Source organism: Eptatretus burgeri, chromosome 11 (genome assembly GCF_056783735.1).
Source record: "Eptatretus burgeri isolate ZD-2024b chromosome 11, Ebu_testis_v1, whole genome shotgun sequence".
NCBI classification, from domain to species: domain Eukaryota; kingdom Metazoa; phylum Chordata; class Myxini; order Myxiniformes; family Myxinidae; genus Eptatretus; species Eptatretus burgeri.
The window spans coordinates 88,865,131-88,887,904 of record NC_140971.1 but is presented as its reverse complement, the minus strand read 5'-3'; the positions used below and the strand labels follow the sequence as shown (position 1 = coordinate 88,887,904).

The window sequence follows — 22,774 nt, the reverse complement described above, 5'->3', positions numbered from 1 at the left end:
GCCCACCCCAATGACCTATCACCCCTCCCCTCCCTGTGTGTGTGTGGGGAAGGGTGGGGAGTGGGATGAGGGAGGTGGTGGTTCAAAGGTGGGGGCGCACAGAGGGGATGAGGGGGGGGGCTTGTGTGGGTGGGGTTTATATGGGAGGGGCTTCTGTGGGTGGGGTTTATGTGGGTTGGGCTTTTGTGGGCAGGGTTTATGTGGATGAGGTTTGATGTAGATGGGTGGAGCTTGTGTGGATGGGTGGAGAACTTTTTTCAATGAAATAAACATGTTGTGTGGGAACTAATTGATTAATTACGTGAATATGATTAATGTGTGTGGAGCTTGTGTGGGGTGGGGTTTGTGTGTGGAGGAGTTTGTGTGGGCAGGGTTTCTGTAGGTGGGGTTTGTGTGGGTGGAGCTTGTGTGGGCAGAGTCAAAAAATTTTCAATTTATCTTTGTCTTTTGTAATTCCTGTGAATAAAATGAACCTAAAATCTCTTCCCCTTCTCAATCATATACTTTATAAGTCCAAGGAACTGTATCTATCACATCAACAATTTTAAAATGTTCATTTGTCCACCGCTTTGTATAACCCTTTTCAAAATGAGATTTCCATCTGTATATTCTTACGATATCACCAACTTTGAACTTAGGTTTTCTGACATTAATCTCTTTTTCACATTTTAATTTTGTAAATGTTTCTGATGGTTTCATATTCGTTGATGTGTGAATCGTGTCATTATACTTATCCACAATATCCTGAATAAAAGATGACCATTGTTGTGAACAGAGTTGTGTGAATTTTTTATATAGTCTCTCTTTTAAGGTACGATTAAAACGTTCAATAACAACGGCCTTTCCTTCATTAAAGGTACTGTATAATGTAATACTGTTATTTTTTTAGAAAATTCATCAATGTCTTGCTATAAAACTCTCCACCCTCATCAGTCCACAATTTTTTAGGTTTTCTCTTACTTTTATTAAATATCTGTTGAAAGGCTAACATAAGAGTATTACCCGTTTTGTTTTTTAAAGGGACAACCCATGCGTATCTACTCCTCAAATCAATAACGGTTAAAGCATACTTGTACCCCTTATCATTATTGAGTTCAATCAAATCAGCGGACCAGATATAATCAACTTCCTTGGAATAAACCTTCCTTCTATGAAACTTTGTGATTATTTGTTTATGTAATTCATCAGCTAATTGCTCTTCAATCTTAATGACATCATGAGAGCCTATAAGTTTTTTGAATTTCCAAGTTTCAATTTAGCACTGATCATCATCTTCACGATGAACCTATCAACTTTTTCTCTCAAGGTTGGATTTTGTATCAGAGACAAATTATACAAGATTTCTCTATCGGCTTCATGCTTTTCTTCCAACGTTGTGGTATTCCCATAATCAATATCGTGCCTCATGCACACTTCATCAACCCTATTGATGGGCTTACTCCATGATTTAGGATTGTCTGCCTCATCTAATCTTTTATCCAAGTTTGTGCCTGGACCACAGAAAGAATACCCTGGTAGATGCAATTCCCCTGGTATTCCAGTAGTTGTAAATTTACTTCCTGATAAAAACTTTTGTATATCTCCTCCAAGTTTGTGTTTGGAGAAAAATCGATTTTTTTTTGAACCACACACCAAACATATACCTTTTTGTATAACCCTGTTATTTTTACTTTTAAAATATGAAATATTTAGTATTAGTTTTCTTTTTACATTTGAGACAATAACTCATTTATTTATGAGAAAAATTCCGACAGAGTGCGAAAACCTTTTTTAGTTTCCAACATGCACATTTGAATCTTAATTTTTAAAACATAAAGAATCCTAAGAAATGCCTTCACTCTCTCCTCCATTTATTTAAGAAAAAATTGAAGTCAATATCTTGTCCTTGAAAACAGTCTTGTCGAAAATATTGCTAATAGACTTGTCAATTCTTTGATTTCCTCCTCGGTGGGTTGAATTATTTTCTGTAATATCCCCAATCTTTTTTAATCTCACTGATTTCCATATTTATTCATTCTCGCTCTTTCCTCCCTCTCTCTTCCTCTTTCTTCTCGAATCGCTTACACCCCATAGAATATCATACATATATTCATTGGGATTTCTTGTTATTCCTGTATCCAAAATATTTTTTTACAACAAGAAACCAATAAAATTTCTTTTGAATTTCGAAAAGAGCCTTACATTTTCTTAACTTTATAATTTTTTCATTATTTAACATTTCAATTGAATCCAAAGTTGTTGGTTTATCAACATCAGCATAATGCCAATCTTTTATTGAAAATACCTCATTCTTATGTTGTAGAACATATTTATTAAAATACCGAATACCCTTTTCTTGAAGGTATTCTTGCACACAGAAATGATAATTTTCTTGAAGTCTTCTTGCTGTATATGTTATATTAAACTATATTAGAAATATATGTTAGAATAATATGACACGAAACACCTCCCCATCTTCCCAGAGTTAAATAATTTTGTATTTCCCTACTTATTATACTAGTACGTGCCCGTAAAAAAAAAAAAAAAAAAAAAAATTCAAACCGCGAGCAACAAACAACCACACAGGCCGTTTCTTCGCTCTTGCGTGCCCGTATGTGAATGACCCGGAAGCTCACATATTATTCGCAGTTACGATTATTCACAATTTAGTTTTAATACCCAATTCAATTAACGCCAACTTATTTTACCTTTTCGCAATGTAGTGGCAAGGAAAAACAAAAAGAAGAGAAGAGAGAAAAAAATTTACTTCCTGGTTCGGAGCAGACCAGCACTCTGATGTTACCAAAATTTATGCACCGTCTAATATGAAAACGATCATAACTTGGGGCATTGTGTTTATCTTTCAATGCGCATAAGAAATCGAGAAATTATTAGAATACACGAAGTCATCATTATCCGGAAGCCCGTACGTTGTAACCCAGAATGGGGAACGCGGCTGAGCTTCCTTCCCCATCGGCCACGCCCACGCAATAACACGTCTTGTCATTGGTTTGGTAAATAAATGGCCATAACTTGGGAAGCACTTGACTGATTAATATCAAACCTTGAAAAGGCACATCCTCAGGTCCCCAGCAATATATCTGGCTAGTTTCAATTAGATCGGACTAGTGGTTGTCGAGAAACAGCGGTCACGGTCACACACACACACACACACACACACACACACACACACACACACACACACACACACACACACACACACAGCTGGAATTCTAGATGGATATAATCCTGTTTTTTCTGTTTTCATGATATAAACTAGGGCAAAACCATTATTATATTTACCTTTATTAAATTATGTTATTTGTTGTTTACTAATCATGGCTCCACAAAACTCATTCTCGATACTAAGTGGATAATATTCTTCCTTACGAGACTGATTTAATCGTTCCAGGTCTTTTCAGTCAATTTTAAATGACCAATTATATCCTAAATCATTCATATCATACCCCCATTGTTCTATTCTCATACAAACGAAACACCCTTCTTTCTAAAAAATTATTTTAATTCGAACTGTGAATTCTGTACGACCTGGAGATAAAAATCAACACTTCTGTATCTTTGGAATACATGGCCGTTTTATTTAAGGATATATATTGTGATAAATCGGAGCCTGGTGTTGGCGCAGTGGTTAGGGCAGCGGCTTAGGATCCAAAAGGTCCTGAGTTCAAGCCCCGTTGGGCCACTGAATTAATACACCAGGGGGTTGACTCAGCCTGTCATCCTTCCGAGGTCGGCCAAATGAGTACCAGTATACTGGGCTGGTGTATACCCCGGTTAAAATAGGTGTACCATATCCCTGTGTCGTAAGAGGCGACCAGGGTTGCGTCAGGAAGGGCATCCGGCGTAAAACATGTGCCAAATCTCTATGCGGATCATACGGATGATCCGCTGTGGCGACCCCGAACGGGAGCAGCCGAAAGAAGAAGTAGAAGTAGATATATTGTGATAAATCGCTTGATCTCACCAAGTCATTCGCGTCAGTCGGGCTTGGATAATTTTTTAATTTATAAGCATTTTTCATATTAATATTTTTGGTTATATTATATTTATGTCGTTCAGCCTGTGCCTTTGTGTAATAATTTGATAAATCAATATACAGTTCTTGGGATACACGAATGATAGAACTATCTTTACCAACATAAGTCTTATATATTAGATTAAAAAGTCATAGATTTTTTTTATTTTGTTGATTTGAAAAAACACATATAGACATAATTGACCACAACACTTGGAATATAATTCTTGGACTTGAAATGTTTGATTAACACCATTCTGTAAGAATTTTATGACCAACAGGTGGTGGAAGACCAAAACTATCAAAATAATATTTGTCTTGACTATTAAAAATAAACCCAATGAGAACCGTTCCCATTATTATCTTCTAAGTTCATAATAATATTCTTTGTATGTTTAGGCACGTTTGTTAATTCATCTCTCATACAAATAACATTATGAATTTTTAATTTCTTACAATATTTAACAAGTTGTAAAATTAATGTTGTATTCTTTTCAAATTATTTAAACCACTCATCAATGCTCATTTATTTATTAGAAAGATATAATCCATTACCCCTTTTGGTTAATTTTACACCTGCTTGTGCGATAGAAGAAAGCATATCTCCAACTAACAATCTCACTTTATCAGGTCGACTTTCAAGTTTTTCAGCAAAATCTACAAGCACACCACTTCCACTAATTTGTTTCTCCAACTCTTTGTTGTCTTTCCAATTCTTTTTGAGCCCGGAGTTGAGCCTTCCTTTCGTTGGCAGTTTTCACCGCTGTTGAAATACCACCCGTCAATGCTCCAACCGCACTAAAACCAGCAAATAAAGGAATTAGAAATGGGAGAAATCCTCCACTCGTCTCTTATTGAATATTTTTTCAACATTCGTTTTGTCATTTTAATTTTAAGTGAGCCAGTATCGTTCAAGATTTTAACCTGTTCTCTTGTGAGCAAAACATCAATTCTTACTGCTCCTTTTCTCTGAATTGTATTAACGTTACTCATACAAGGCTTTTGATTTTGAACACAAGATGATAGTTTATGTAGATTCATTTGATTAACATATACCCCAGTTGGTACTTTGCCACTCATTTATTTAACAAAAAATTATGTGAGACTAATCATAACACCATTATCTGTAATTCTGTTTCTTCCAAAAGCAAACAATATGTATCAACTTCTTCACTCTCTCCTCTTTCAATGTATAGGGAAGTATCCACTCAATTCGACTTTATAGTTTCCTTTTGAGCACTCAGATCAAACACATAGATTGCACACAAACTTTTAAATGCTGTCATATCCAAAATAGGTTCATTATATCCATTACTTTCACACCTTTTGGTAAGACTTGTGTGCTTCAGCAAAATCATTTTTCCCCAATTAATTTCCAATCCATCTCGTGGATAAAATGTTCCATCGAGAGAAACACGAAGTTGTTTCACCTTTGCATTATCACTCAATGCATTATTCTTATCAGTAGCAGTTTCACCATCTGTTTTTTTAAAAAAATGATCCACAGATATCGTGGCTTTCCTTCCAGAACACCCAAATTCCACGTGTAAGTGGTTTGGTTGGTTTAACGTGTTGACATCTTCTTTTGAGGTATGATATACTGAGTGGTTTCTTTGTGTTAAGTCTTCTGTTCAACATCTCTTCTGTTTTAAGATTAGGAGTATATTCACTAATGTACCAACTCATTTCACCAATTACAAATTTATTCTGATGACCATAAGCACAAGCAACACCAAAAAGTAATCTATTTTCATTATCATTCCTTTGAAATTGAAATCTAATTTTTAGACCATACAGAACTTTATCATGATCACGAGATCCAAATATACCTCACGAGAGAAATATACCTCATGGATCACGAGATCCAAATTTCAGATACAGCAGAGACACAATCAACGTCAGGTCAGGTTCGATCTGTGACCTGCTACAGGTACCATGTAAACCTGTACTAACCTGTTCCATGGTCGGGTTGTCGGCGACTAAACCGTCTCCCCCACCAGGTTTTCTGGTGAGGAGGGTGTTTGGATATGGACACCCAGCAGGATTAAAAACAAAACCTGTCAAAGGGCGGAGGAGCTCCTTGTGAGCCAACGGCCATCCATATCTAGTGCCCAACTGTGTCTGCGGACGTCCTCCTGCAGTTGGGTTACTTCTTATTAGGAGGTTGGTGGCAGGATTTGCACTCCAGCCACCGTAAAACGCTTCATTCCGCAAAACGCAAAAACGCAAAAAAAATCTGAAAACCCACTCCGTGGGAGTACCTCCTGTGCAGCTTCCTTCGCAGGGCAGCTCACCGGATGATGGGATTGGGGCAAAGCCTTCGGGACCCCCAATCTTTGATAGGAGAGAAACCACGGGGTAACATCCCTGGGTCAGATTGCGGGAGAGTATGTCGGAGTGGTGCTGAGGTGTCGTCCACCAGACGGCGTCTCCTTGGGTTAACCTGGGCGGTCCCTTCGGGTGGGTGCCTGGAATGTCCTATCCCTAAGAGAGGATGATCACCTGTCTCTGTTATCATCTGAGCTCAAGCGTTTGGACATCGGGATTGCAGCTCTCTCTGAGGTTCGGAGACCGGATTGCGGCGAGATAATGGTGGGTGGTTACACCTACTATTGGTCTGGTCGCTCTGATGGTGACCATACCCAAGGAGTTGCTGTAGCTGTGTCCAATAAGCTGACCCCAATGATAATTGAGGTAACACCGGTCAACGAGCGTATTATGAGATTAAGGATTCGTCACTCCTTAGGTGTCATTTCCCTGGTCTCTATTTATGCTCCGACTGAGGCGAGTGATCTTACCGTGAAGGACACATTCCTACGCCACACTCGAGTCTGTGGTTGATCAGTGCCCCAGGACGAGATACACTTCTAGTCTTGGGGATTTCAATGCATCGACTGGAACTGATAGGGATGGTTATGAGGTGTGTGTTGGTCCCCATGGGTCAGGAACTATGAACCAGAATAGCACTAAGTTCCTTGACTTTGCAGAAGTCATGGACTTAGGAGTGGCTGGTTCATGGTTTCAGCGCCCGCAAGCTCATCGCTGGACTTGGTATTCCAACGCTGGCGGTGTGGCAAAGGAGATTGACCATGTCCTCATTGACGGTCGTTGGAGGATGATCCAGAACTGCAGGGTCTACCGGAGTGCTCAGTTCCTCAATACTGACCACAGGCTTGTTGTAGCAACTCTAAAGCTGCACCTTAAATCCTGGAGAATGGTACCATCCCAGCCTAGGCTGGATGTTGCCAAGCTCAGGGATGAGAGAGAGTAGCTGAGGAGTTTGCGAACAGGCTGAGTGGACACTTGGGGGGTCTGGGTGCTTTGGGGGGTCCTGAAGAGTTGTGGAGCACCTTCAAGACCACCGTCCTTGATGTTGCCGGTGGATGCCTTGGAGTTCACCGCAGGGCAAGTAAGAATTTTGTCTCTCAAGGGACACTGGATACCATTGACCAGAGTCGCAGGGCCAGGCTGAATGGCAGAGCTGAGCTGTTCAGGGAGCTGAGGCGTAAAACTGTACGTGCACTGAGGGTGGACAAGGAGGCCTATGTGCGAGGAATCTGTGAGGGGGTAGAGCATCACCTGTGGACAGGTGATTCTCGTCCAGCTTACAGGGGAATTCGCGCATTACGTTCATCCAAGCTCATCCCTCGGAGCACTTCAGTTCGAGCAGAGAGTGGTAGGCTCTTGACAGAGGAGTCTGAAGTGAAGGCCCGCTGGGCGGTTACTTCGAGCGGTTGTACCCAGGCTGATCCCCCAGCTGTCGAGTTGGACGTCAAGGGTGTTACAATCCCTGTTGCTGACCTCGAATCAACTGTGGTCCACCATCGCTTGTGGAAACACGGGCTGCGGTGAACCGGTTGAAGCGGGGCAAAGCTCCAGGGATCTGTGGCATCCATGCCGAACTTCTCAAGGTTGGTGGAAATGCTGCACTCGCGTCGTTGCATGCAGTTTTGTGCTCTGCCTGGAACACAGGCATCATCCCCAACTGACTGGAAGAGGGGCCTTGTTGTCCCTCTCTGGAAAGGAAGGGTGATCGCCAAGACTGCAACAACTACCGAGGGGTGACGCTGCTCTCAGTGCCGGGCAAGGTCTTTGCTCGGATAATTCTTAATAGGGTTCGCCACCATCTGCTTGAGCACCAGCGTCCAGAGCAGTCAGGCTTTACACCAAAGAGGTCAACGATTGACCGTATCCTTGCACTTCGTGTCCTCACCGAACGCAGACGAGAGTTTCGGCAGGGGCTGCTTGCAGCCTATGTTGATCTCTGTAAAGCGTTCGATTCAGTGAATCGGGATGTCCTCTGGAGGATTCTTGGTCTTCGTGGGGTGCCACCGAAACTGATCGATCTGATGTCTGAACTCTACTCTGGTACTGAGAGTGCTGTGAAGTGTGGTGGTACCGCCTCTGACTTATTTCCAGTTGTTACTGGAGTTCGTCAGGGATGTGTACTTGCCCCCACTTTTCAGCACTTGTATGGACTGGATTTTGGGAGGGATGTCGGAGAGATCAAGGTTGCGGTGCATCGTTTGGCAATGTCAAGATCTCGGACCTTGATTTTGCAGATGATGCAGTCATCTTTGCGGAGACTTTAGACATCCTCTTGGGGGCCCTCGAGGTGCTGAATGAGGAGTCGGAGCCGTTGGGATTACGGATTTCTTGGGTCAAAACAAAGATCCAGGCTTTCGGTGACATCTTGGATGCTGCTGTCCTGTCTGTGTCTGTTTGTGGTGAGGATGTTGAGGTCGTGGATAGATTCACTTACCTTGGCAGTGATATTCATGTCTCCGCAGGTTGTGAGCCGGAGGTCAATAGGCGTCTGGGTCGGGCCTGGGGAGTCATGGATTCACTGGATCATGGGGTGTGGCGCTGCCGGTACCTGTGCGGGAGGACGAAAGTCCGAGTCTTCAGGTCCTTGGTACTTCCAGTCTTGCTCTATGGGTGCGAGACTTGGACTTTGACCAAGGATCTGAGACGGAGACTTAATTCCTTTGGTACCAGGTCTCTTCGGGGAATCCTTGGCTATCGCTGGTCGGATTTTGTGTCCAACGAGCGGTTGCTGAGAGAGACTCGGATGAGATTTGTTACCTGCATAGTCCGTGAGCGTCAGCTGCGGCTGTATGGACATGTGGCTCGTTTTCCTGACGCTGATCCTGCTCACCAGATTCTCTCAGCGAGGGAGTCTCATGAGTGGAGGAGGCCAGTGGGCCGACCACGTGCCTCATGGTTGCAGCAGGTTGACCATCATCTCAAGGAGATGGGGATGGGCCTGGCATCTGCCTGGGGGATGGCCAGACGGAGGCCCCTGGAGTACCGGCGGAAAGTGGACGCAGCGACGCGCTGTTCTGGCACATGCTCCCATACCTGACCTGACCTGACAATCAACCGCTTCAACTTCTTGTGTTCCAATGTACAAACGAACACTATCAAAGATTTTCCAGAAGAAATCATTTACGAGTGTAGCATTTGTGTTATTCCCAGCCTTAGTGAATGTAAATTTACACAACAAGAAACTTTCGGATAGATTCAAATAAGTTTGTTGATTATTTATTTCAAAACCTTTTGTACCATTTGCGTTCCAGTCTGTTCCAGTTATTGCATTTACCTTGAAGTAATCTTTTTTAGTGGAGTTTGAGATGATAATAGTATCCTCCAAATCATAGATACTATCAATTGCTTCCATACTTGTATTTATTTAGGAAAAAAGATGTTAAAACTTTTGAAACCCTGACCCAAGTATTTGAATTATTTTATGTCGTTCTTGGGGAGACAACTGAGTTTTGCCTTTCTTAATTTCTTTTATTGCTTGTAATTTATGAGATTTCTTTTGGGCATCTTTTGTGCTCTTTACAGCACCTGCTACATTTCCCACAGCAGAAGCAGTTGAACCAATTAGGTCTTTATGTTTAAGAATAGTTGAACCTATACCCATTAGAGTATCAATTATCCCATCTCCTCTATATTGATGTCTGACACCCCTTTCTTTGTCTTAGGTTTATAGTATCCTCAACCAAGATATGTACCTTCACTCTTGTAGTATGGGGAAAGGAACATCCCATCCCCTGTAATTATTTTATATTTTCTCAACTCGTGTTTCCTCACAATAACCATCGTATTTATTTATTGGAAAACTTCACGTAGGTGAATTCTGATGGATATAACTTCTCCATTAAAAGAAATCATACGATTATCTTGGTCGGTTATCCTAAAATTTACTCTGTATGGTTTTTCCTGACACAGGGAGATAAACCAAATTTTTGGGTTCCATTTTGAATTTATAACCAATTGGGGTTGAGTATGCGCTGAAATGAAAATATTGTATTTGTTTTTATTCCATCATTATAAGCACCATCAATCAAATCAATGAATTAATACCGAATTTATTCCTGAGGATATTTGAATGACATTATCACTGTAAAACGTCCCATTAGTTTCAATCTTTTTTGAGGAGAAACCCAATAACTCTCTAAATAAATTAATTATCAATTGTGAAATCAACCTTGTAGTTATTTTTAATTTAATCGTTGATTTTGAAGTATGTTTTTGAATATCTATAACAATATTTTTGGTTCATCACCGTTCTTTCATAAGACGAATAATTTTGGAAGATATTTGAGAAATCTCATATGCTCCGGGTGAGACTATCGTTTTGTATCCACTTCCCGGATTATAACTAAACTTGTCATTTTTATCAGTTATATTAAATAAGGTATTATAAGTTTCCATGGACAATAAAGATGCCTCATATTCTTTTGTTGGGTCAGGTTGTTGTGGATATGGGAATGAAGATGTGTGGTAGCTTGTGAAATTAAAACTCAGGATTGTGCTTCTCATCTTATTTAATATGAGATAAAATGTCTTTATCTTGAGATTTATTAATTATTTTCATGTTCATCAACTGGTCTAAACTAACTTTGAGACATCTTAATGAATTTGGGAGATTTTTATGGTTGTTAAATTTTATCTTATTTTCCCAAATGGGTAAAAAAAATCATTCATTTATATATTTGGAAAACATGTTATTTAATTTATTATTGGCTTTTTTAGAAACTCTATATTTTATCCTAAGTTCGGGTTTAATTTCAAGATAATCCATTATTTTATTTATACAATATCTTGTGTTGATATTTCCCTAATATCACATCCATGAATAATATATAACAACAATCCTTAACATTTCTCTAATACGTTCCGTTTCTTCCCTTGTAAGGAAAGGTGTGTTATCACCCTCATACTTTGCATTAATTTCTCTCATCAATGTTGTAAAGTAATTCATTTTTGGTGTAAATCCAAAAGAATTATTTTCCTTTTTTATTATCATTAATTAGAAGATAATCACAGAATATACATTGTTAATAGGCTTTTGACTCTGTTTCCTCCCCATCTTTCGCATGCAGGACAATTCTCAAATTTGTCATATGGAGAATCAGGGAAGTCGAGCATGTTTATAAAGTAAAACTTTACTTAAATCTTTACTTTACTTACGTTTGAACACAAACTCTCATGATCCTGAAAATCCTCAGTTGAATATTGACTCATATTTAATTAGTCGAAACAACATTATCATTGATAGCTATATACTTTCTTTTCATTACCAGATTCAACTACAACATTTGTTTTTATATTAAAGGTAATTTTAAAATGATCCTTAACTTCTATTGAATGAAATGTCATTTCACCTGATATATTAACGTCCTTTATTTCATCAGGATTTACATCTTTCGGGTTGTTGAAAAAAAAATACAAATTTCTCCTTGCATATTACAGATGGTCTTATCTTTTCTTTCTAAAGCTTCATCCATAAGGTTTTTATTTTTTTATACTTTTTCTTGTTTTTTCTAGTTTTGAATATATTACCAGAAGGAGAGGAGAAACTTTTGTTAGAGATACTTTAATTGATGTTCTTCCAGGTATACTAAAAGCCCTTCCACTGAAGGAAATTGAAGAATTCATTATTTATCATAATTGTTATTTATCTTTGTTCAATTTTACATCCTTGACATATTTCTCAGTATCATTTACAAATTAAGAGATTGATTGAAACATTGTATTTATTAAGTGAAAAAAGTTGGAGGGTAAAATGGTTTTAAGCACAGATTCACCAATAAATTAAACGAAATTTTCATCAAGAAAATTTTACTTTAAGCAAAGTTTTATTTTCTAAATATGGTGAATACAACGTACTGCGATGTTTGTAATAACGAATATAAATATTATAAAAAACACCTTCAAACCAACAAACACACATTTAATCTATTTCATCAAATATCTCCTCTTGAGTTGAAAAGAAAACATTGTGATATCTGCTCAAAGGATGTTTTGAAGAGTAGTTATAAGAATCACCTTCAATCACAAAAACACAAGAAAAATGAGTTTAAAGTAAAGGGAGACTATATTGAAAACACTGATGGGGCATTTAAAAATAATGATTTTTCAATTTGGAGAACCCGGTCCATCATCAAGAGCTGAATCAATTGAAATAGTGAAACCTGATGTTGAAAAAGTTATTAAAATAACACTAAAAGAAATGAAAACTTTAAAGTTTTATATGGGAGTGAAAATGAATATGAAAAGACAAGATGAAGAACAAACTCCTTATATGAGAACAGATCTTCATTTTATCACATCATTTCAAGATTTTTTGAATAGTGGGGTTTATGAAGAACTATCAAGACAAGAGGAGGATGTTGATAATACAGTGGTAGGAAGTGGATTTAAGACTTAAAAAATCATCTTTTTAGATATACACATTCTAAAATCAAACCCTCTTAAAGGTTCTTCTTATATTGAATTACCAAAAGAAATAAAACTAAAGAAGGCAGTTGTTAATATTAAGAACAATGATAATAAATGAAGACCACAAGGGGAAAACCAGAGATGTCAGGATAAGTCAATTTTGAAGAAATTGAAAAACAAAGTTTCAAGACTTTGGTGGACTGTTTAATAACTGTCATACATTTATTTTCCAGTAAAAGGAAGAGTGATCATTGGCCGATCAAATTAAGCATGTAGCATTTGCCAAGCTTCTTTGTTATTTAATTTTAGAGAAAAGAACGAATCAATGTTGCAAACTGACATCACTGGTTATTCCCTTGTTTAATAATTGCCATGCAATTTTAACCCAGGATGTGTACCAAATTCATGCTTGTTGGTTATTAGCATACATTACATGACTGGTGATCACAGATTATTTTTTTCAACATTAAACGGTTATTGTTTTTTTGTTTGATTGGTGTTCAACGCCATACTCAAGGGTATTTCGCTTATATGATGACGGATTCTCGTATTTCTTACTCTGTACCACTTCATATTATGGAAAACCGGGAGAAAACCAAGGATAAACCACCCCCACGATAGCCGGTCACCTCATGTGACTCCCTCATATACCTAAGCAGGTTTATTGGGTGGTGGGTACATCGAATGAGGATGGGTACTCAGACGTGTTTAACCATGAAGCCACGGCATGGGTCCCATAAAAGCCACAATAAAGGTTTGACCAGGCTTGAACCACGATATGCACCAACTACGGAGCCCATGATATAACCAAATAGGCCATTGTAGTGCTCAGAGTTTATGCTGTGAAAGTTTTATAACCTTTCATTTTTTAGTTTCTCAACTCTGAATATTATGGTGGAACAGTAAACATGAATGAAAGGGAGATAACCAGGAGTAAAGTACCGACAACTCTGGGTTTCTACTTGTTCAGCTTTGACAACACTTGTTTTTTCATTGCACGGCTAAACTTTATACCATATAAATGATGTGACACCCCTGGTTATTTGGTAAAGTAATATTGTGAGAGGAAACCTTATGTTGCCAACTATTGGCAGGTGCAATAACCCTGAAATTTATAAAAAGTGACATCTCTGGTTTTCCCCTTGTGGTCTTCAAATGTTTTCTCTGGTCTGTTCTTGCTCACTTACATCCACCAAATTGTAATTCAGAAAGAGTAAAACAATACATGAAATATGAGAATACCTTGGACATTAAAGATTTTAAATTCCCAATGCCACCAACAGATATTCCTAAATTTGAGAAAAAGAATAATCTTTCCATTAATGTATATTGATAAACGGATATAAACAAAGTTCAAATATTAAAAATTTCAAACAACTATAAAAATGAAGAAACACACATTGATCTTTTATATTTTAGTGTTGGAAAGAATTCACATTATACATACATCAATAATTTATCAAGATTAATCTCTTCTCAGGTATTCAGAACAGCAAACAAAATATATCCTTGTAAGCGATGCCTTAATTCATTTCATACAAAAGAACGATTAGTACAACATTCAAAATATTGTAGTAATCATAAATCAGCTGTAATTACAATGCCTAAACCTGGTGAAAAGATTTCTTTTGAAGATTATAATAAATCTATCATGCACCCATTTGTGATATACGCTGATATTGAATGTATCCTAAAAAAGATAAATACTGCTTCTCCGAATCCAAGAGAATCATATACAAATAAATATCAAAAACATATTCCTTGTGGTTTTTGTTATTATATCAAATCATCTGTTGGAGAAAAGTATAATAAACTTGAACATTATAGTGGGAAAAAAGCTTCACAAGAGTTTGTAAAACGATTAGAAAAGGATTGTATAAGACTCACTAAATTAATGAAAGAAACAAATGAACCGATGAAATTAACCGAGGAAGAAAAATTAGAATTTAGAAAGAACAATATCTGTCATATTTGTGAGGGGGAAATTAAGGAGTCTAAAGTTAGGGATCATTGTCATCTTACTGGTAAATATAGAGATCCCGCTCATTCCTGTTGTAATCTTAATTATAAATTTCCTTATTTTATTCCAGTCTTTCTTCACAACAGCACCAACTATGATACACATCTATTTATAAAGGAACTTTCAAAAACACCAGGGAATATTTCTGCCATAACAAACACAAGTCAAAAGTATATTTAATTTACAAAAATGATATTCACAAAACCTTTAACTCGTATTAGGTTTCTCGATTCTTACAACTTCATGGGAACACCACGAGCCTACCGAGCATCAAATCTAAGCTCCACGGGGTCTTTTCCAAATCTTAATTCATTCTTTCCAAAAGAGGAAATTAAAGAGAGAATTCAAAGTAAAGAGGAAATTCTAATTAATGAGGAAATTCTAACTGAAGATGAAATTCTAATTATAAAGAAAATTCAAACAATTAATGAAATTCTTACTAAAGAGGAAATTCTGATGAAAGATGAAATTCTGATTAAAGAGGGAATTCCAACTACAAAGGAAATTCAAACAAGGAATGAAATTCAAAGTAAAGAGGAAATTCTTACAAGTAAGGGAATTTATCTTTATGATTATATGGATTCATTTATGAGATTTAAAGAAACACAACTTCCTTCAAAAGAAAGTTTCTATAATAACCTTTATGAAGAAGAGATAAGTGATAAGGAATATAAAAATGCACAAGAAATTTGGAAAATATTTAAGAAAAAGAACCTTGGAGAATATCATGATTTGTATCTAAAAACAGATGTTTTATTGTTAGCTGATGTGTTTGAAGCTTTTAGATCACTCTGTCATAATAAAAATTGTTATGGATTAGATCCTGCCCACTATTTCACAGCTCCTGGTTTTGCTTGGAGTGCAATGTTGAAAATGACAAAACAAGATATAGATTTAATCAGTGATGTAACTATGCTTTTGATGATTGAGAAGTCTAAGAGAGGTGGAATATCACAAGTATGTTCAAAAAGATATGCTAAAGCAAATAATAAATATCTTCCAAATTATGATAGTGAAAAAGATAGTAATTATTTTGATACTAATAATTTGTATGGATGGGCAATGTCTCAATCTCTGCCTTATGGTAAATTAGAGTGGGTGGAAGAAAAGGATTATGAAAAGGCTTTGATGAATATTGTTATTTCTTCTCAAGAGGAATTGAATCAGGAAGAAGAAGGTTATTATTTTGAAGTTGATTTGAGCTACCCGAGTGATCTTCATAATAAGGATAAAGACTTTCCTTTTGCATGTGAGGAAGAAACCCCAAAGAAAGAATGGTTAAGTGATTATCATAAGTTTTAATATTAAAAGGCAAATCAACAGAAAAGTTATTAACAACATTCTATGATAAAGAGGGATATGTTTTGCATTAGAGAAGCTTGAAACAGTTTGAGAGAAGGATTGAGAGTAGCTAAAATTCATAGAGTTTTAAAATTTAAACAAAGTCCTTGGATGAAAAAGTATATTAAATTCAATACAGATACGAGAACAAATACAAAAGTAAAATTTGAAGGGGAATTCTATAAATTGATGAATAATGCTATCTTTGGAAAGACAATGGAGAATATTAGAAACAGGCAAAACATTAGATTTGCAACATCTTGGAAAGAAGCTTCTGGATTGATAAATAAACCAAGTTTTAAGAGAGAAGAGGTTTTTTCAGAGAACTTTTCTGCTGTTCATATGGAAAAGGAAAGTATTGTAATGGATAAACCAATTTATATTGGAACAGCAGTTCTTGATTTATCAAAGATATTGATGTATGATTATGTGTATAATGGCTTAAAGAAAGAGTATGGTGAAAATGTTTCATTGTTGTATGTGGACACTGATAGTTTTATCCTAGATATAAAAACTGATGATGTTTATAAAGATATGAAGAAAAATATTGGAGTGAATGATACAAGTAATTTTAGTAAGAAGAGCGAGTTATTTTCAAAAAAGAATACAAAGGTTATTGGTAAGTTTAAGGATGAGTTGGGTGGAAAAGTAATGAGTGAGTTTATTCGATTGAGAGCAAAGGCATATGCTTATAAGTATGGTGATCAGATTGATGAGGTTAAAGGGAATAAAGAAATATGTAATAAAGAAATCAATAACTTTTAGAAATTATTATAATTGTTTGATGAATATGAAAGAAGAATATAGGAAAATAAATACAATAAGAAGTTATAAACATAAGATATATAGTGAAGAAGTAAATAAAAAGGCATTAGGAGCCTTTGATGATAAGAGATTGATTTTAGATAATGGAATAGATTGTGTTCCATATGGATATTGTATAATAGAGTGTATAGAATAGATTGTGTTTTAACGATGGGCAGATGGGTTAGGGTTTGTAAGGGCGACCGCCGTGTTTTTTCACAATATATAAATGGTCAAACCAAGTATTAATCAAACTAAAGAGTGGAGAAAATCTCAGTCTTGGTATATAAATGGAAAACATAATGAATGTGAAAAATATCAAAGAAGTCTTATTGAAAAAATAACTAAAACAAAGGTAAAGTAGAGGGGGAGCACTCGATAGAGTGCAAAACCTCCGCCGCCAATACTGCTGAGTCACTTAAGTGAACCTGATATCCTATTCATTGTAGGTCAAAACGGATCAGACTCTACTGAACCACGATTGAATAAACTAAACTAGATCGACACGCATGCAGAAATGCCAAAAATAAAAAAAATAAAAAAAAATCAATTTTTTTGAAAAAAAAGTTGCAAAATTTGTTTGTTTTTTTTCTCCAACATTTTTTTTTTTTTGGTTGGAAATCACTTAAAACATGCAGAAATGCAAAAACAAAAATTCAAATATTTTTTCAAAATGGCCACCATAGCGGCCATATTGGACTTTGGACCAAGTCCAAAATCTAATGGCATGATCTTTGGACCATACCTTATCCCCCCACCAAGTTTCGTCGAAATCTGTCGAGGAGTTTTTCTGTAATACTGTTCACAAACAAACAGACAGGGGTGAAAACAGTAACCTCCGTCCATCTTCGATGGCGGAGGTTAATTAAACAAATAAGCAAATCAATTTAAAAACTAGTAAGTTGGAGGATGTAAAGAAAAAAAAATATCCTTGAATGGACTGAAAACTTTGATGGTTATCAATTGAACAATGGAAAAACAATTTACTATAATCTCAATGATATGTGGCTCAGGAGGTGGTCAAACAAGAGCATTAAGAGAAGTTTATCATTTCATAATGGCACAAAAGGGGTATCTTAAAAAATATAAAGATTCAAATGTTTTATTTTTAAATATTTTAGATGGGGATTATTGTGCAAAGAAAATTAACTATTGAAAGAATTTGAGAATGAACAAATCTTTATAGGTTCAATAAGTGAGCTAAACAATATGCATTGGTTATTTGAAAAAGAGTGCCCCAAGGCTTACATGTTTCAGATATTTCTTTAGAATCACCTTTAACAAATCACTTTACAACTTGAACAAATCTTTATCTTATTGCATTGGTTATTTGAAAAGAGTGCCCCAAGGTTAAAAGGGGAGACAAATAAATATACCTTGGGATAAAAAGGGGGTTTATTTTTAGGGGAAAAAAATATGAATCGCTGAAAATCCCCCATTCACTTACATGGGGAAAAGTGAGCCAGAATCAGTATATTCACCCTACTGACACACTCACACACACACACACACACACACACACACACACACACACACACACACACACACACACACACACACACACACACACACACACACACACACACACACACACACACACACACACACGACACAGACCTCTCAAAATCCGAGAACCAACACACAGCCATGGCCTTGGTAAACTCTTGGACCATATTCATGTGGATGATGCATCTCATCATTGGCTGCCTGTTGGTGTCGGTGGCACCTTCATTCCGACCATCCCACCGGTGCGCTTCGGACCCTTGAAAAAGTGTTTCGCCATCAACTAGAACTCTACAGCCCACATCACCACCATGGCTTGCTATCCAATGGCCAAACACTTCGTGTTGGTGGTTCCCGCACATCATGCTTTTTGTGTGCCTTTGGTGTGAAATTCCACAAGTCCTCACCTGGCCTCACCTGTTTTTCAGGAGGTTTTATACAATGCAACCTTACTCTATGCTACCTTCAGGTCTACATTCACTGCCTCCTCGGTGTACGTTTTACCAGACGACTTACCTCGAGACAAATATCCTAATACAAGGGGAAATCGAACCTACATGATCACATGGTCCATACTAAAGTCTTATCACAATGTAACTCTGGATTCTCCCCCTTCCATGTAACAATATATTTATTAAGGAACATTTTAAAAGCCATAAGTCGGTGACATCATTTCGTTATGATATATAGTGGGTGATTATGAGGGTTTTATCAATGCATGATGCATCCATTCGTTTCTGAAGTCCACTTTGATTCCTTGTCTGGTCAGCATTCTGTAGTGATATGTATACAACGTGTATAATGAGATGCGGCCACTTGCATGCTCTGTGACAATAGTGCCTCTGAACATGTACATGAGGACCAGAAGATAAAGGAACCCATTTCCAAGTCACACTACATATAAACTTAGACATACCTGTCTGTCACTACCTAATTTTTGCTTGATCAAAGATGTGGAATGTTTTATCGACATCACCAGTGTAAGGATAGCCATCTAGACTGCAGCAGCTAAAAGAGAAGGTTCACTACAATATTGGAATGAGCACTAAAATGATGCCCAGAAAGTAGCCCAAGTTAGGTTTTCAGGGAAAATGGTAGAAAAGGGTAGATCAAAGGGTATACCTGAGAGTTTATATAGCTGCATATAAAGGGTATACCGTGCGAATTCTTCCAATGAAACCAGATGGTGTTCAGAAGGGAAAGAAAATTCCAGGCCCATGTAAATCGCACAGCTGTAAATTGTCGGATTGCAGGGTTGGAATCTGATAATTAACAATTGTCTTGCTTATTTGACAATGATAGTAATTACAGCATTGTTATTATATTATCCGTCTGGAGTTGGCTTAATGGTTAGGCTGGTGAGCTTGGAATCTGAAGATACTGAGTTCAAATCCTGTTTGGCTGTTGAATTAATACCAGGTGGGGTTGACTCTGTCTGTCAACCTTCTGAGGTCAGTGAAATGAGTGCCAGCATACTGGTATCCTGTGTTGGAGTGGTGACCTGTCCAGGATTGTGCCCCATAGCCTAGAAGAATGCTTAAGTATGCTCTGTGCAGAGTATGGTCCCCAAGGATGGATTATATATTATCCTACGTTGAGCCACCAGGTGGAATGCATCATGAGTAGTGCATATAGGTAATTAAGTGAATTTGTTATGTTTTTGGTGAAATTGTGCTTCACCATATGATTGACGTGCGATTTGTGTGGTGAGCAGATACCCATGCCATTATATTCTGAAGTCAAAAAGAAGCCTCAGAGCAGCCCGGTTGAAGTGATATATTCTGAACCATGTTGGGAATAGCCTTCTTTAACCACTGCCAGTGCTGCACTCTCCACCAAAGATTGAATGCAGAAAAGACGGGTCTGTTGCTTGATCCCTCGAAGAGGAAAACATCATGTACTCGGTGATTTGCTTTCCTGGCAACTTTGCTGAATGAAATGTTTTCAGTAAAGGATGTGAAATGGCAGAGATGTTGAATAGGTAATGTCATACAGGTTGTCCATAAAGTCTTTGTGCAAATTTGAACTTTTGTAACTTTTTATGTACTAAACAAACTGTAAATGGTGCATGAAAGCATAATTCATCAGGATTTGTTAATGTTAATGTTATTCTTATTGCTGTTGTTAAATCCACAATCCCCCGGGTTCCTTGACAAGTTGATATTTTCTGATGTGGCATCAGTGGTGAAGTCAACCACCACAATTACCGCATTTAGGGGACAGAAAAACCTCAGGAAGTCTGTTAACAAGAGACTCACCAAACATCAATGTTTGGTGTTCTCTCAAGGAGTTGCACATTGTTGGTCTTTTCTTCTTTTTTTTGGAAGAAGCAACAATTAATGCTGAGTGTTACTTTGCAATGTCCTTTGTTCCCAAAGTACGACGATTAAATCTTTCCATATCGCCTTGTAACAGCAAGACGAGGCTCTCTTCCACAATGCTTCGAATGCGTGACGGTTCTGGATGATGTCTTCCCAGACAAGTGGATCGGTAGACGTGGACCAATTGCTTGGCCACCTGGTTTGCTTGACTTGTTGGACTAAATTTTATGGAGCTATGTGAAACTGTTGTTCAATCTTCGAAACCACAGTATTTGGATGAATTTAGTGCTATGATTACAAATGCAATTCATGAAATTACTGAAACAGCAACTGAAAAATGTTATGAACAAGTTGGAAAATCAGATTCAACGATGTATTCCTAAAGATGGCGGTTTGATCAATGACTAAAAGTTTGAACTGAATTGAATAAAAGCTTGATGAATGAGGCTTTCATGAACCATTTATAGTTTGTTTCTGTCATGCGTACATCAAAAGGTATAACAGTTAAAAGTTGTACAAGAACTTGATGGACACGCTGTGTAACTGCGGCTTTAGCTGACCTGGTATCACATGGAAAGCTTGCAATTGTAGTTTTGTAGAGCCCTCTGCAGTGGTTCTGTATCATCCCAAAAGCCAACCCTGCATTCGTCTGCTGTGTCATTCAAACATGGTTAGTCTGGTGGAGTGTTTACACACCCCAATGTTCGAATGCCACACAAAAAATGCACACAAAAAATGTGGGGTGCCAAAACACCCCATGGGACTAACACAGGGTTAAGGCTCATACAGCAATTTGCTATGACTTATCTTGAAAAAAAATATTGGGGTTTCATTCTCATTATAAGATCAACTATTAACTGAATTGTTTCTGTCATTAAAAATATAACTGCGAAGGACTCATTTTTTTCTGACAACTTAACGATATGATCTGGGTCTAACGAATTTTTAATATTGTCATATTATCCAAAAACTCAACTTTCTTTGATTGCAAAACCTTGCAAAGAGTGTTCGAAATATTTGAGAATGTTTTATTTTTCTCCATGACCATCCATTTGCTCCAATGCTGTCCTTAACTTCCATCCCTTCCTCTGCTAACCTCCTTCCTTTTCTCAATCGTATTTTCCTGGATTTACCATCTCTGAGCTAGCTTCGAGTTGATTTCAAGTTTGACTTTAGTTGCTAGTATAGTGATGGAGGTTAAAGTTAAAGGGCGAGCCCATATTTATGTATAACTAAAATGGCCGCCAGTCTACCAGTCGGCCATCTTTGATCAAATTGCAAAATAAAGTGAGGTTCACGTGTATTCCATCATGTACTGTGCTTGTGCCACGTTTGAACAAAATCGGACCATGCATGTCTGAGAAATGGTTGGGGACACATTTAAGTACACATTTAAGGGGACACATTGGACTTCCGGTTCCGGTTTTAGAGCAGCGAGAGGTCTCCTTTGGGGCTCCCTGTTGACGTTCTCAAAGCTAAGTTTCCGGTTGTTATTTGTCCCGTTTTAACTGTTTAATTTTCTCACCTAGATGTTACTGTGTGTTGCTAGTTCGGTTTTGTTTCAAAAATCGTGCTATTTTGTGAGTATTTTTGTCGACGTTCTTACCTGTGCTTGAGGCTTGAGGCCTAGGCCTAGGCTTGAGGCCTACCGGTTCCACTCGGTGTTTGATCGCTTTTTTTTTGTTTTTGTTTTTTCTCCCCATTACCTTCAATTTCTATCCTCCCCATTACCTTCAATTTTGATCCTCCCCACTTTCCAAACATCCCCCATTCTCCCAACTAATCTCTTTCTTATCTCAAAAAAAAAAAAACCCTACAACAACAACAACACGCTCACCTTCTCCCGATTATGCTTCTTCTTCTTCCTCTTAACTTCCTCCTCGTCTTCTTCCTCGATTTTTTTTTTTTTTTTTTTTTTACACTTCCATGACCTAATCTGTTGAACTCTCTCATATATTAATATTAACAACAAAATATATATATATATATATGTATATATATATATATATATATATATATATATATATATATATATAT

At 37.3% G+C, this 22,774-nt stretch overlaps 1 protein-coding gene across 3 annotated transcripts in view; it reads left to right on the top strand.

Annotated features, from left to right (window-relative positions):
- Positions 1 to 22,084, top strand: part of LOC147017580 (uncharacterized) — an 86,237-nt gene extending 64,153 nt beyond the window's left edge. Inside the window, exon 7 of one of the 3 annotated variants that reach the window (XM_085847304.1) lies at positions 20,131 to 22,084. In XM_085847304.1, coding sequence (XP_085703430.1) covers positions 20,131 to 20,217 — 87 coding nt within the window. In that variant the 3' untranslated portion in view covers positions 20,218 to 22,084. The remainder of the gene's footprint in view (positions 1 to 20,130) is intronic. The other 2 variants (XM_085847305.1, XM_085847306.1) reach the window with 2 other exon arrangements.
- The last annotated feature ends 690 nt before the right edge of the window (positions 22,085 to 22,774 follow it).